Genomic DNA, 16,701 nt, shown 5'->3' on the forward strand with positions numbered 1-16,701 from the left:
TTAAATTTTTTTTTTTAATTATTAGGATTGTGAAGCACCATATGAAGACCTTTAGTAGTTTTAGACAAGTAAAATATGTTTTACCTTCCATGTCCAGGGGACAGAGCATTCCTAATATAACTTCTTGGCCTCATTCCATTTTGGCCCTAAGCCACAACCTCTAGACTGGATGGGGAGAGGGGGCTAGGGACCGAAATGGAATGGGGCCTTAAAGCTGTGCGCATGGTCCAATGCATGGTCCCAACCCAAACATGAAACGCCTATAGTGCGTTATCACAAACTACTCTCAATACTAGCATTTGCAGTATAATTGTGCTTTCCAACAGGAAAATCTACAAAACAGAAAAGCTATTAGTAGTTTCACTACATTTCTTTGCAGAAGTGAAATTTAGCACTCACTTATCAACAGCGTTACTTTGACACACACTAAAATGTGAGGATGTTCTCTTGATTATTTGTATAGATGTCTTCATGATGCATAAATGTGCTAAACATGGAACCTCTCAGAGCAAAATCCCTGGTTTAGCTGCAGTACCCACAAGGGGTCTACAGGGGGCGTCTCTCCGTCAGGAGGCGACTCCTCTCCTCATTGGTGGGGAAAAACGCATCCCTCAGCCTGCCCATATGACCTCCAACTCCAACATGGACGTCGGCATCCTCCACCAGAGACCTCCTCACGGGCCTGTACACTTTATAGCGCCTGCGAGAGAGAGAAAGAGAGAGAGGAGAGGGGAGGGGAGGGGAGGGTGATGGGGAGGTGAGAGGACATGTTTCAGGGATAGAGAGCAAAGAGAGAGAAGAGAAAACCAGGTCACAGGTGTGAAGTAAGAGGAGAGGAACAAGAAATGAGAAGAGAGAGAGACAGAGAGAGAGAGTTGATGATGATGATGGAGGCCATGTGTGCCAAGTGTTTGTGGTGTATTAATATGTGTTTGTACTCACTTGTACACCATGAAAGCGATGAAGGCAAAGATGGCCACCAGGACAGCACTGGAGGTGAGGACCACCTCAGCTGCATGGGAAGACTTAGACACTGCTGAGAAAAGTGGGAAACGGAGAGTGCATGTGTGGGGGGGGGGGGGGAAGGAGAAAGAGTGAGGTAAACAGGGAAGGGAGAAAGAGGGAGGTGGAGGGAGGGAGAAAAATATATATGGATATGGACAGCGTAACAGAGGTTGAGGAAAATAACTTCAATGAACATACATTAAAGATAATAAAAGAACCACAGAAATGAATGAATCTATCGATCGAAGAAGACCTCAGCGTCTTGACATGGGACTGACCGGGGATGTCAGGTGTGCCGATGGTGACGGTGGTGGTTGCGAGGGCCAGACTGCTGGCGCCCTCCAGAGTGATGTTGACGCAATATGTCCCTGGCTCCAGGAAGGTCCGCCTCAGACGCACCTCACACCCAGTGGACGGGGGCACGTCGTCACACACAATGTTCCTCACCTGTCGACAGGTAGGGTCCGACACGATAGTGCACACCGAGGTGGGGGTGCTGGTGAGGGGGGCCGGGGGAGAGAATAGGAATAAAATATACATCAAATAAATATTGCTGGGGCGCTTAGTGGCGTAGCACACTAATGCGCATACCACATAATCGCAAGGTTCCTGGTTCGATTCCGACCCTCGACACGTCTTGCATGTCATCCTTCCTGTCAATCTCTACTGTCCCTATCCCAATAAAGCAGAAATGGCCTTACTTTTTTTTATTTTTTTATATTGCTTTCAAAGTGCTTTTTTTTAGACGACAGGATGAATATCAATGTGCTATAGACTTGTTAAAAAAAAACATGTTAAAAAAAAGGAGGTGTCTGCTGTTGAGTTATAACATCCTCTAAGGATGATTAGAGTAGCAAGCAGTCTGTTTGTTTTATTTGTTGTTTATTATCAAGTGGTCCTGCCCTGCTCACCTGCCCAGACACTTCACCAGGAAACTGATGTCTGTGTTGGTCACTTTGGCAGCGGACACATCCAAGATCCGACTGGCTGGCTGGTTGTTTGCCAATTGCTTGGGGTCTGTGAGAGAAAGTAACACACATGGGATCTGCTGGGCTGTACGATGAGTGTGTGGTGAATATGCAAGGCCATACAGGAGTAAAGGCAAACAAAAAAGCTAAATCTGTGAAGTGAAAGTGCTGGAATGCTCAGTGTACCAGTGTAGGTGAGGAAGGAGGGAGTTTCTAAGGTATGTACGTATGTATGAATGGATGGATGGATGGATGGATGGATGGATGGATGGATGGATGGATGGATGGATGGATGGATGATGGATGGATGGATGGATGGATGGATGGATGGATGGATGGATGGATGGATGGTTGAAAGGATGGATGAGTGGGTGGGTGGGTGGGTGGGTGGGTGGGTGGATGGATGTCTCTATTGAAAAAAGTTCAAGCCACTACTGTAAATTAATACAATGTGTGTTTGCCAATCGTCACGTTGCCGCCTTACCGATGATGGTAATGTCCCCCTGGAATGTTCCATACAGGTAACGGAAGCACTCATTTGCGGCCAGATGTATCTTCTGGACCATGGCGGTGGGGCCAGAGGGCAGGGCGGAGGTGGGGTTGAACCCCTGGGTCACGTCAGCCACCGTCGGGGGAAGGGGCTCTGTCGTAGGGAAGCCAGTCGTCACAAAAGCAGCTGCGGTGGTGACAGGGAGTGAAACGGTCAGCAGAATCTGTCAAAGCCGGTTTCTCACACACTCTTGCAGATATTTTATTCAAACAAACATTCAGTTAAATGGATGAGGCTCCTCTCTCACACACTCAATGACCTACACACACACACACACACACACACACACACACACACACACACGTTTTGCTATCACTGGGGTACTCCTCACCATGGGTGGTCTCCATTCTGCTAGTCATGGCATGAGTGCAAGGGGGAGGTGTGGGTGCTGCTGGTAAAGAGAGAGAAACAAACATACATATTACATGAAGATGGGTGCTCACCTGTGTGACCAATGTCCTTGTCTGTGTTTGTGGGTGTGAAAATGCAAGCTCAGCTGTGTGCATACAGTACCTATGGTCGGGGTGGAGGAGACACTTATAGGGGTGGGCGTGGCAGGAGGGCATTGGATGGGGAATGCTGCCTCAACTGTCAGCTTGACGAGGACGTTGCCGAGCGTGCTGTAGGCATGGGTGGCCACCTTACTATGGGTTACCAGCTGGTTGCCGTCCTCAAAGTCCCAGATGTAGTTGACAGCGGCAGCGGTCTTGAGGTACTCGCTTGGGTCGTGGACTTCAACACTGAACACCAATTCATCACCGCGCACAAACACGCTCTTTGACAGGTTGGCTGCTGCCTTCTGTGATATGTTGACGGCGAGGGGGATCTTATCTGAAGGGGCAAAGATAGATCCATTCATCACACTCTGTCTGCCTGTCTGTCTGAGAGAGACCAGATGTGTGTGGGAGGGTCGTGTTTTTTTTCTTCCAGGATATCCTTGGACTCACCTGTGACGAAGAAGACGTTTTTGTCGGTGGCAAGGGGGCTGTACTTCCTACGCTCCTGTTTCCTGTACACCATCACCTCCATAAGCTCCGCCCCCAGAGTGATGTCAGAAGTGTTAACAGAAAGGCTGGAGGAGGAGCCATCGCATTTCTCAAAGTACTGACCTGAAAGGAGGGAGGAGGGGAAAAGAAGGATGGTGGAGAGAGGGGGGTAGAGTGTGTGTGTGTGTGTGTGGGGGGGGGGGGGGGGCAAAGGTGAGGGGAAGACAGTGGAAAAGGGAGAGATGTGATTACACCTTACATGTATGTGTGTGTATCTGAGCATGAAGAGGTCTACTATGTGTGTATGTGTCCTGTTCTCCTACCCATTATGTGCCACACGTAGACATAGCCCTTATGTCTCCAGTCATTGCTCTGAGGAAAGGGTTTTCCATCCGGGAACACGTTGCATTTCTTTATGTCGTCGCACTTTCCAAAGCCATAGTCATCCAGCCAGGAGGTATGATTATACACATAGCCAGAGCGCAACTGTCCATTAGCTGACCAGGGACAGGGAGAGGAGAGTTACTGTCAGAAACTAGTGTAGTGTACTGTTCTGTTTTCAGCATGTTGGTGTTTGTATGATTCAAATGATTAATTAAATCAATAATATAATGATCTCAACATGATGGCCATAGTTGGTATTATACTTATATTAAAAATATATCCTGAAAAACATATCCTGAAAATGCAAGTCATTGTTCTAGTAGCCTATAGAAAAAGTTGTCGAATTGAAATGAATTTCATGATGTGCTGATGTTTTTTTTGTGACTGTGAAGCAAAAGGCACATTGTTGACTACTGTTGACAATGAAGATCTATATTCTACTCCATTATATTCTAGGCTATTCTAAACATTTGATTAGCGCATAGGGTTATGTTGTGGTACTTGTGTGGTGCGGTCTTTGGGAAGCACCTGAGGCCTCCATACCGTCGTCACAGTGCTCGTCCCACACGAGGTCCCCGTTAGCATCCTCCTTCTGACACTTCGGGTACTCCAGCTTCGCGGTGAACGAGACAAGTGAGCCATTTATCGCCGGGCTGTCGCTGGTAAGGCGGACTTTCACGGGTTTACCTCGAGAAGATTAAACAGGACAGTAAATTCTCTAAAAATCTTTCAAAGTGAAGGATGTCTTGCGCGAAGTCTTTGTCGTGAGAGTCAAGTGCTTACCCTTCCTATGCGTGAGTTCCTTGGGACCAAAAGGTGGATAGAGGTAATCGTCCCACGGGTTGCTGTCCGGATTCCACCCTGGGATCGGCGGGAACTTCACTGACAAGGAATGTTTGTGGGGGAACATGTCCTGGTATGCTAATGGTGTGGACATGAGAGTGTGAGAGAGAGAGAACGAGAGCGAGAGAGAGAGAGAGGGGTGATAATATGTCATAGCCAAAAGAGGAGTGTAAATGTTTGTTTTGACCGTTTATTAATAAATTAAATGGGCAAAGATAGGCCTAAGTGGTTAAAGTTTCTGGTTAGAGCAAGAATACCACTCAAAGCCACTAGATGACAGTCGCGTCCACATGATGCGGACTGCCAAGGCAGGAACAAGAGAGGGGTCATAAATTAACTGTTTTGCATGTACTCATCGTTCAAGGGCATGTGAAATGTTAGCTTAATGTATTCTATTATAAAACAAGTGGGATTTCTGCTGCTTATTTGCCAATGGAAAGAAGAAAAAAATAAAAGAGAAGCCAAACACATAGCTTTGTGCATCTAAACGAATATAGCACTTATGTTTTCTTAGATGATAGTGCATTATAGAATTCATGAGGGTTTTTCCCCTTATTGTTTTATCGAGTTATATAATTTGTCGGGGATAATTTTGCCTTTTTAGAACCTCCTATTGACCCAGAATTGTCTCTCTCTATTTTTATGATCATAATAATGACTAAATAAAACGCCTCACCAAACCATTAAAAGGGTAAGACTTTCATTGAAATTACACAACAATATCGGAATGACTTTAAAAACATTTCATTTTATAATTCTTATTAATTTTTATTAAGTTGACAAGCACGTTAATAGTGAAGTTGGGGTCTATATGCTACCGGTATTACGCACCATTATTATCTATTTCTTTTGATGTTTATCGATAAAAACAATATATCTATTTTGAATACAGGTGTATTGCCGTATAACCTAAAATACACAGTATGGAAAGTTACAAGAAACTACATTCACAAGACATGTCGCCCACGATGTGCACGCGCGCTTCTCAGATAATTGGGCTCATGGGACTATGACTTGCAGGACAGGCGCGCGGACACTGTTTGGACAAAAACAGCATGCGCCTTTCTGCAGAAATTCCTATGATGAACAATGTGAGTGGAAAACTATATTTAGTCTAATGGAAGCCTGTGCGTTGACATGAAGGTCAGTTAGTTTGATAATTACCATAGGAGAGATATGGAGATGGTCCACTGCAGAACAGATGATACATTCTTCAAAAATGCTCTAATTTCAGTGTGGATTAGGTTATCAAAACAACAACAGTTTACAAATAAGAACATATAAAATATTAGATTATTTCAATATAGTAATTTATTTAGGCTACCTATGCCCCATTAGCACCCAAGTGTCTTGTTCAATATGTAATTGACGAGCAAAGCTCAGGTCCAAATTAATTAACCAAAACTTCACTTACTTTTGCCTCCATCTGCTTTATAAACGAAAAACGTGCAAGCCAGGACAAAAATATATGTAAAACCTCCCATTTCAACCTTGGAGAAAAACCTGTTATGTGTGGATATAAAAAGAGTTATATCCACACCAAACTCCAAAGATATAGCCTAGTGCCTCTTCACACGGACCCCACCAAACGCAGAACTGCTCCCACGCGCACCCTGTATACCTATTCTCTCCTTTTTCTTCCCCTGTGTGCCCCGAGATCCATAATTTAATAGCGGGGTTGCGCGCGCAAACATGTGATGTTTATAACGAGATGCATCTCATCATTCATTATAGGTTTCTCTCAGTCCGCGCAGCTCGCGCGCCTCCTGCGGCGCGTCCCCATGATAACCCATAGCCTTACACGTTCCTGTAAAACAAGTTCTCTACCCAGTAGAACAACAACTTTATGGACGTTTATTTATACGTATCGATGAAGAATAGACATTGGCCCATTGGGTTCGCTGATAAAGAGATGATCAAGCACATCATTTGAGTAAGACCACAGTGGCTTTAGGCATGAAATAGGCCTACAGTCCAATGCGTTATGCGTAATGCTGATACCAGACTCCGGAAGTGTGAATGGAATTAAATAAGGTCTCAAAGAGTAAACTCATCTTGTCCTAATGTATAATCAAGAAGCACAGTCGATATTTGAAGCATCAAAACAAGGATGACATTGGAACTCACTAATGGCTTAGGAAATCCAATATTTTACTCTAAAACCTAAATGAAAATGTTATCTTTTGAAATATTTGAAATGTTCGTTTTTCTTGTTCGGACGTATTTTCTTATACATTCTTATACATTATACAATTCAGTAATATCTAATATGAATTGTCATGTAGTCTGTAGTCCTATGCAGTTTCATTTGGATTTTGTGGATGTTTTCGTTAGAATGTGTTTTAGTGTTGTTAATGTTGGATAGCAAAACCTAACTTCTAACCCCAATTTAAAATCAAGTAGCCTTGGCTAAAGATGGATATAGCCCATGATCAATTAGGAGGAAATTATGGTTTTTGAGGGCGTAATAATCAAATACAATATGAATATTAATTTGAAGGCCTACACAAATTGTAAAAGAGCAATGTCAGGCTATATTCTTTATAAGGCTTGACATTTTTATCAAACATATTAGCCATAGGCCTGGGGACATTCACGTCACCATTCCTACACACCGTATAGGCACGTATTGGGCAAACGCAAAGCGGATAACCGGTTAGGCCGATCATATTAGCAGTTCAACCTGTGACCATACCATGTTGCTGTCTGCTGTCACGAGAACAACGTTTGTAAACATTAACCCTCTACGATAAACTGCGTGAAGGGACGAGAAGATTTCTTTCCGATAGCCTAAGGTCCTAATCATCGATTCAGATTTATTGTTTTGTCAACAGGATTACCAAGAATAAACAGGCCTAATAATAAACACTGCGAGCCATAAGGAAATTAGATACGATTTGGCATAATTTATGCAAGAGAGAGATGGACGACGCCAAAAGTCATGAGAAATGAGAAAATGAGGATGATGATGATGATTATTCGGTTTGCCAAATCCCACCCACCAGTAATGTAGGCTATTGAGCGCGTACCCGTCAGCAGTCCATGTGGTGGTGTCTGATGAATCCTTAGCTAATCAAATAAATCTATTTTGAAAGCCACGCCCTCATGCTGTTCTAATCAATCTTGGTACTTCCCTTTAGTCAGAAGCCACAATACATTCTTGCACAGAGAATGTATGTTAAGAGTGTAACAGAGCTCAAAAACCTCCATTTCTCACGCACAACATTGTTTATAATTGATCTACACATTCCTCTCTCTACCTCTATTTCCTGTTGACAGGCCCCATATGATCACAAGACATTTGAAGAGACGCTCTATTATGATTTGACGAACTCAATTAGACATATAACAAGAGACACACGTTTGGACTACTGACTCAAAGCTGCTTAATCACATGATGACTGCATCTTATTTCTCTGTAATATTCGTCTCGCAAACAGACAGGCATTGCATTGATGCAAGTTTAAATTTTGTAGAAATAATAGATAGTTGGATGTGTGTGTGTGTGTGTGTGTGTGTGTGTGTGTGTGTGTGTGTGTGTGTGTGTGTGTGTGTGTGTGTGTGTGTGTGTGTGTGTGTGTGTGTGTGTGTGTGCCTGTTTATGTGTGACAGAAACTTCACTATTAACTGCAGCACTGCTAAACCTCCAGCAGAGAGCAGCACTACACTGCCTCAGTGAGTTGGAGGCTCCAGACTCCAGTCTCTGGTCCAGACAAGAGTCCAGGCTTCACTGACTGCAAAACCAAAATTAGGATGAACTCAGACGAACAACAAGACATTGAATTACTTCCCAAAACCAACTTCTGCAATTGATAATCAATACTAACGCTCACTAGTAAATGAATGTTGTGTGTGTGTGTGTGTGTGTGTGTGTGTGTGTGTGTGTGTGTGTGTGTGTGTGTGTGTGTGTGTGTGTGTGTTTTAGGGGGAGGACACATGCTAGCACTTGTCCCTCTTCTTTCCGATTTAGCTACAGCACTGGCAAGTGGAAGGAATGCAAGAACATTCCTGAGGATGCATGGGACTAGCCCTCCTGTGTGAGTGTGTGTGTGTGTGTGTGTGTGTGTGTGTGTGTGTGTGTGTGGTGGTGTGTGTGTGTGTGTGTGTGTGTGTGTGTGTGTGTGTGTGTGTGTGTGTGTGTGTGTGTGTGTGTGTGTGTGTGTGTGTGTGTGCAGCTGGCTGGCTGGCTGGCTAGCCAGGCTGTGTTGCAGACTCTATTGGCCATGTGTCTGGCTGGTGGTCGTCTGGAACTCTGGCAGTGGAAATTTGTGTGTCTGTTTTGGTTGGAGGATGGAACGTATGGGTGTGGTTTTCTGTGCAGATGGAAAGGTCAGACTTGTTGCGAAATGTACCCTTTTGTTAAATGACTGGATTCATAATTCCATCCCATTCGATCAGTTGTAGGTCAGAGGTCAACGTTGTTGGTGGGTTGGAGTGTCAGACATAGATGTATATCCCTAGAGGGCGCATTCCCCTAAATGAACTGTGATTATATACTTGGGTAGCGCCATGTAGTCAGCTATGTTCTGTGATTTGAGCAGGCATGAATCCATTTCAGTGATTCACTGCCACCTGCTGTTCTGGAGAGTTACATTTACATTTATGGCATTTAGCAGACGCCTTTATCCAAAGCGACTTACAACAAATACATTTGTTTAAGTAAGTGAATCATCTATCCATCAGTTACCATAAGAAAAAGTAATCTATGGTAGGACCAGGGGCTATTGGCAGTCACATTGGCAAAGATATTAGTGGAAGCCCCAAAACAAAGACCCAACAACTAAAAAGGTTCTTAAACACTGTTGACATTTCGCTCTATCCTGTAACTTATGCTATCTCTCTTCTCACATTCTTCTCTCATCCCATTTTCTAACCCCCCCTTTTTTTTAATTTCTCTCAAGTCTCCCTCACCCCCTTCTCTCTGTCACTAACTCTGTCTTTCTCCTCCTAACTCTCTCTCCAGCTCTTCCTTTTTCCTTGCTCTCTTCACCTTTCCCTCACCTCTCCTCTCTCTACATATTCGTAGCCCCCCCCCCCTCTCTCTCCAGCCTCCCCCCATCCCCTTTCCCTCACCTCTCCTCTCTCTACATATTCCTAGCCCCCACCTCTCTCTCTTTCTCTCTCTCCAGGTGTCATCTGCTCCTGTGTAATCATCAGATCCCTATGGACTCCATCATTACCCAGAGGCCCTGGGAAGACTAATGTATATGCCCTCTCATCCTTTGAGTGAGACCTTTTAGAGGGGGACTCAATTCCTTTATCCTTTGAAGGGGACCCTTTGGTTGGGGACACAATGGATCCTGTCACCCAATCACTCAAGGTAATTACAGACACAACAGCCAGGAAAACACAGGGATCTCATCTCTAAACACAGCCAATGGACCGAAGCAAGGAGCTAAATCTCATCACTGCCAAGACCGACATATATGCAAAGGTGGAGTAGGTACAGTCAGGTGATAGAAACATATGGACAGACAGAGGCAAATGTGGACAGCATAGTGACCTCTGTTTGTTTTTTTTCTGACCCATTTTAACACATCATCCCCAACGCACCCTCTCAGAAGTAAAAGTAGCTTTGACAATGTTGAAAGTGTATTCAACTAAATAGGATAGGGAGTAGTCTCTGGGTCCGAGGGGAGCCAAGCGCCGTGCTTCCAGTGGAAGGAAAACAGGCGCTGAGGCTGCCAAGAATCAATGTGAAAACCGGAGAGATCGTGTCTGCGGCGCTGGGGCTCCACAGCGCAAACAGCCGGTCATGGGACTGAGAGGCCCGCCGCCAGCTGGCCCAAGGAAAATATCTTTGATGTGTGACGCAGCGGGGAGATGCGTCGAACTCCACAAGTGTAACCGAGTTGAGATGGTAAACTCACTCCTCAAGTTCAAATACCCCCATCCGCCCTGTCCAATTGCTAGCTTTTCTATAGCGTAGCTGGTTTACATCGAGTATTTAAGGAGACAGTCACGTGTGTTGACAAGTCTAAGGTGCAAATTCGAGACCAGGTCCGAGCAACTTCAATTGCTGGGCTACTGCTTGCAACAACTTGACATCTGTTTCACAAGCAGGGGCGCACTCACACAAATAAACTATGTTGATGAACGAAAAGAAGAATGAAAGACCTAATTATTATGACCCTATCCTATTGAGCATGTATTTCAAGACTATTTGCCTATGATACCAATATCTTTAATGAATAACATGTATAGTATAACACGTTTTGGGTATCACCAAATCTGTTTCTCCTTTTCTTTTCGCCTATTTCTAAATCTTTGTCTCGACATTAATTTACGATCAATAATTCATCAAATACGGCAAAGTATTTCTCAACGGGTCTCAAATCCGCTATTCTTGAATGGGTTAAATCTCGCGTTAGAACCACGGGGGCGCAGTGGAAGGGGACGTAGTCAGCGCACCACTCTCACGCACCTCTAATTTGAACGATGGAAGGGCATATATCTTGAACCACCTGTCCAGTGTCCGCTCAATCGACTGATGCCCAAGTGGTAGGCTACTTGCCCGTCATCGTGAAGCGCTGCGCGGCGGCAGACTTGATAAAGATCTCGCATAACAATAAAGTCACCGACAGGCCAAACAACAAGACAAAGTCGACAGATAGTTCTACCATTGCAAGTTTCTTTGCGCTATAAGGAATACCGGGAGCAGCCATGGAGAAATTCAACATCAGCAACAACTGTTGCTGTGCGCAACGTCTTTTGATTGGCTTGTGATTCTGGAGTATCCAGTGTTGGAACCCCGGCAGCTCTAATGCACCTTCCACAGTTTAAGTCGTTAAGCACCATGTTATCCTCTCGCGCAGTAAATGACGGGGGAGTGAGACCGTACTGATTCCTCAGTGCGTAAACGCAACTCGCTCTTCTTTCCCCGTATCAGTATGAGACTCTTGAGACCCAGACGCTGCCGGCGACAGATGTTCTGTCTCTGGTTGCTGCTCCTCGCCCTCGCCCTGGCAACGCTGGGACTCATGGACTTCTTCGTCTTTCGGGACCAGACTCAATTACCACCGAGCTTGCCCCGCCGTCCTCTCGAGCGGCTCTCTGGTCCAGCTGATCTGGAGGTGATTGTGGACTCCAAGGACCGGGTAGGACTGGAGCACGGCCTCGGTCTCTCGCCGCTCAACTCGCTACAAGAGGACCAGCTACTCTTTGTGCCCTCTACCCAGGGGAGGGACCCGGCTCCGCCGACGAGGAAGGGGAGTTACCGGGTAGTTATATCTAGCGTAAAAAAGGAGTCGGGGGTCCCGGTATTACCGACGCATGGGCATATGGGGAAACCGGTAAAGCTAAAGCTAGAGGGTCTGGAGAAGGGGATGGAGCAATCCGCACTGCAGAAATACGGTTTCAATGAGGTGATCAGCGAACGGATATCACTGAACCGCCGACTACCCGAGGCGCGCCATCCTGCGTAAGTGCCCAAGGGGCGCAGCAGAAGAAATAGGGAGGCCTTTATAGGAGCTTTTACAATGTCATAGTAACCACAAAATCCATCATATGATTGTGTGTGCGCGTGCGTAATTGAGTCCCTCTCCTGTCCAATGGGAATCCTTTGACAGGTGCCTCTCGGAGCGCTATAGTGAGTCTCTGCCGTCAACGAGCGTTGTGATCTGTTTCCATGACGAGGCCTGGTCCACGCTCCTGCGCACCGTGCACAGCGTGCTCGACACCGTTCCAAAGCAGCACCTGCGGGAGGTCCTGCTCGTGGACGACCTCAGCCAGCACGGTGAGGGCATTCATCCATCCATCCATCCATCCATCCATCTATCTATCTATCTATCTATCTATCTATCTATCTATCTATCTATCTATCTATCTATCTATCTATCTATCTATCTGTCTATCTGTCTATCTGTCTATCTGTCTATCTGTCTATCTATCTATCTGTCTATCTATCTATCTATCTATCTATCTATCTATCTATCTATTCATCCATCTATTCATCTATCTATCTATCTATCTATCTATCTATCTAGTCTGTTTGTCTGTCTGTCTACCTGTGTGAATAGGCAGTATGTGTAATAACATATGTGTCTTTATAGCATGCATGACGACTGACTTAAGCCCTCACTCTGTCTGTGTGTTCCTAGGTCACCTGAAGAGTGTGCTGAGTGAGTATGTGTCCCACCTGGAGAGGGTGCTTCTGGTCCGCAGCACACGGCGCCTGGGCTTGGCTGGGTGTCGTTCTCTGGGTGCGGCCAGAGCAGCAGGCGAGATACTGGTGTTCATGGACTCTCACTGTGAGTGCCATCAGGGCTGGCTGGAGCCACTACTGGAGAGAGTGGCACAAGACAGGTACAGTTACACACATACGATACTGTGTGTGTGTGTGTGTGTGTGTGTGTGTGTGTGTGTGTGTGTGTGTGTGTGTGTGTGTGTGTGTGTGTGTGTGTGTGTGTGTGTGTTTATTTAATCTGACAGGTAGGGATGTGTTTGTTGTGTGTCTGTCCAGTCCTTGGCTCTGATCATCTATATCCCGCAGGGTTGCAGTCATTTCAACAAGCTGATATAATCAGATTTGTTATCCTGAAGTTTGGCATCACTTCACACCTCCCTCCTTTTATCCCCCCCTTTTGCCTTTGCTCCCTTCCTGCTTCCACTCCCAGCATCATCTCTCATGTTGCTTCATTGAATATGTTCCATATGCTATGTAAAGACCTGTATGATAAAATTAATTTCACCTCAAATATTCACAGGTGTCCTCCAGCTGCTTTGAAAAAAAGGGATTGGGGAAATGTAGGTTAAATATGGAGTTAGATGAAATACAATACTCAATTTTCTCTGTGGTGCCCCTCACCCCCTCTCCTCTACCCCCAGAACTCGAGTGGTGTCCCCTATTATTGATGTCATAGACTGGCAGACATTTCAATACAACGCCACCCAGTGGCCAATCAGGGGAGTGTTTGACTGGAGACTGGACTTCCACTGGGAGAGACTGTCAGAACAGAAAAACCAGGAGTCATCTGTCCAACCTATCCGGTAAATAAAGATTCCCACTGACCCTGTTCGATATGAGGAGAGGGAGCAGACCAGGGCTGAGTTTCTCAAAAGCTTTGTAGCTTAAGTAGTACTTCATTTCTCCCAACCACCCAGCTGCAAAGCTGTGAAAGAATAAATCAGTGTTTGCAGGTCAATCTTCAGTGTGTGAAAGAACACAATTTGTTAAATGAATAACCTTGCTGGTCTAGGAGACAAGTGGGATTTTCTAAAGAGATAAAGTAGTACTTGAGCTACAAAGCATTCAGGAAACTGACCCTCTTGCTGCTCTCTTCTGATTTGTCCTCATAGGAGCCCTGCGTTGGTGGGTGAAGTCCTAGCCATTGACAGACATTTCTTCCTGAGTGTGGGAGCCTATGACCCCGGCATGCAGCTCTGCGGGGCAGAGCATATTGAACTATCAATCAGGGTAAAGAAATTACATCTAATGTTGTAACTTTATTGTCCCAGAGGGGAAATAGTCTTGGACACACAAAGCTTCTGTATGAAAATACACAGAATACATATTTTGCATATTGCCCACTCCACATAAGACATCCCACATTACATCAATGACACACATACAGTGAGGTTATGGAGTAATGAGGTTATGGACTAGTCATACCTGCCAAAGATGTATATTTGGAGTGTTTCACTAAAATGATTCTGTAACATTCCCTTCCATGGAATGTGCCTTTAGAATGTTTCCATAGAATATGGAATGCTCCCCATGCTGGTTAATGTATTTTCCAGTTGAGCAAATGACATTTCCTGTCCCTGTCCAGGTGTGGTTATGTGGAGGCTCCATGGAGGTGGTACCCTGCTCCCGTGTGGCCCACCTGCAGCGCCACCACCTGCCCTACCCCCTCCCCGACCAGGACACCCTCCAGAGGAACAAGATACGCATCGCTGACACCTGGCTGGACGCTTACAAGAAGATCTTTTACAAGAGGGTCACTCTGGCTCACTTCATCAGCCAGGTAGGGTGTGTGTGTGTGTGTGTGTGTGTGTGTGTGTGTGTGTGTGTGTGTGTGTGTGTTTGTGTACCTTTTTGTGAAAAAATATTTAAATGCTGTGACTTTCTCTTCCTTGTGCAGGCTGAGAACTCAAACGTCACAGAGCGTGTGAGCCTGAAGAAAACACTAGGCTGCAGAAACTTCCACTGGTTCCTGACTAATGTCTACCCAGAGCTCTACGTACCCCAGGACAGACCAGCATTCTCAGGAGAGGTAAGGTTCTCACTCACACACACACACACACACACACACACACACACACACACACACACACAATATGTCTCATATGTCATAATATGTTATTTAAACTGTTTCTTGTATGTTGAACATTAATGTATTGTGTTAATTAATGTTAATTAATGAACATTAATGTATCTGTATGTTTGAAGCTATACAATGTTGGCACTGGCTATTGTGCAGATTACCCTCGAGGGCAGGGGCCACAGGGAGGGACAATGGATGTAGCACCCTGCAGCGGAAACGGCAACCAGGTAACCATGACAGCAACAACGCTGATGATGATGATGATAATGCTTACGATGATGTCTGTGTGATTGAACTGGGTTATTTATTGTCATGTTTCATCCTCCAGCACTGTGAGCTAAACTCTGTGGGGGAGGTCCGTTGGGGACCCGCGGGGGCTCTGTGTTTTGATGCCCAGGCTGAGAGAGTGGTTCTCACACCCTGCCCTGCCCATCAGCCTCCAAATGGCAAACCCCAGTGGGGAGTCATAAAGGTCAGTGAAAGGGCAGGGTGTATTTGTATTTGACTAAGAGAACAATTGATACAAGAGGTGTGTTTTCTGGTTTGCAATTAGTGTCATGTCTCAATAAGAGTAGAAAACAAATATCAATAGAAACGCATACTCTCTCTTCCTCTTCTTGTGTGTGGGTGTGTTTGTGTCAACAAAAAAAAAAATCTTGACTTTAATATGGTACATTGTGGATGCGCCTGTATGCTAATTACCCTCCAGGCTAATGCTAACCTTGCAAAACAAAAGGAGGTAAAGCAGATGGGCCTAATGCTAACACAGGTCTGTTTCTGCCCCACAGTTGAGCGGACAGGTTGTTCACCTGCAGACACAGCAATGTCTGGAGGCTGTGAAGGAGGAAGGGGCTCAGCAGGATGACATCAGAGGTCACCACAGTGGGGGCAATGCTACGGGCAGAGGTCTGTTTTTGCGACCCTGCGCCCATCATCCTCGACAACAATGGCACTTTGAGCAGCTAGTAGTCCCAAAAGGAGCATGACACAGACAAGGCACGACACATCAATGTCATGTTTTTAGATAGGCTATCGTTGATAGTTGCACATGTTTTCAGGATCAATTGTGTATGGACGGAGGTAGGGTAAAATGTATGGGCAGGAGGTAGGGTAAAATGCAATAATCAAATACAGTATCTATGATTATGATTTTGTGCATAGCCTGAAATAGTTCAGCACATATTTGCCATGTTTTGTTACTAGCTCCCGGCCTCCCTTATTGCCTGTACTCTGATGATTTTGTTCCTGTTTTAAGGACATACAATGCAAATGTAATATGCCGTGGAAATTAATAACCAGTGATTAAATTAGTAAATGGGATGTATGAGTTTTTACACTATTACATAGAGACATTTTAATAGATTATGGTTTGTGAAATTATTTCAGATTTGATCGTCTATATATGATTTAATCTGGAATGATTTACAGAAGTGCCAAACAATCAATTGTTATCCTAATGAAGAATTTAAAGAAAGTGTCATTCAATGATAAATGTGTCCACATTAAAGTTATGTGAAATGTTACATGAAATATATGTGAATGTATTTCAGTTTGTGTGACGATGCACTAGTCTTTATGACATCTGGATTGCAGTCTATGTTCCGTGAACGATGATAAGCAACAAGTTTCAACATTAAGCTTTCCGGTTTCGTTTTCGCAACTTCAAAATAAAAGCGCGAGGTAAGAGATCAATGGAAAGT

The 16,701-nt window shown here is 44.9% G+C and overlaps 2 protein-coding genes across 2 annotated transcripts; one reads left to right on the plus strand and one right to left on the minus strand.

Annotated features, from left to right (window-relative positions):
- Positions 1–392: 392 nt before the first annotated feature.
- Positions 393–6,220, minus strand: gpnmb (glycoprotein (transmembrane) nmb; the record flags this gene model as incomplete). The annotated part of the gene is made up of 12 exons (XM_083681218.1): positions 393–700; positions 943–1,033; positions 1,284–1,501; positions 1,917–2,022; positions 2,458–2,649; positions 2,855–2,914; positions 3,037–3,354; positions 3,471–3,632; positions 3,833–4,006; positions 4,422–4,580; positions 4,677–4,814; positions 6,151–6,220. The coding sequence occupies 12 exons, from the start codon at positions 6,218–6,220 to the stop codon at positions 547–549; spliced, it is 1,842 nt and encodes a 613-aa protein (XP_083537344.1). The 3' UTR covers positions 393–546.
- A 5,406-nt stretch (positions 6,221–11,626) lies between these two features.
- LOC310812479 (polypeptide N-acetylgalactosaminyltransferase 15-like) lies at positions 11,627–15,987 on the plus strand (the record flags this gene model as incomplete). The annotated part of the gene is made up of 10 exons (XM_083681055.1): positions 11,627–12,156; positions 12,305–12,471; positions 12,836–13,040; positions 13,563–13,724; positions 14,034–14,151; positions 14,507–14,701; positions 14,819–14,950; positions 15,127–15,228; positions 15,330–15,473; positions 15,790–15,987. 10 exons carry the CDS (start codon positions 11,627–11,629, stop codon positions 15,985–15,987), a joined length of 1,953 nt encoding a protein of 650 aa, XP_083537181.1.
- Between the last annotated feature and the right edge of the window lie 714 nt (positions 15,988–16,701).

Source organism: Argentina silus (assembly GCF_951799395.1).
Source record: "Argentina silus genome assembly, chromosome: 11".
Classification (NCBI taxonomy): domain Eukaryota; kingdom Metazoa; phylum Chordata; class Actinopteri; order Argentiniformes; family Argentinidae; genus Argentina; species Argentina silus.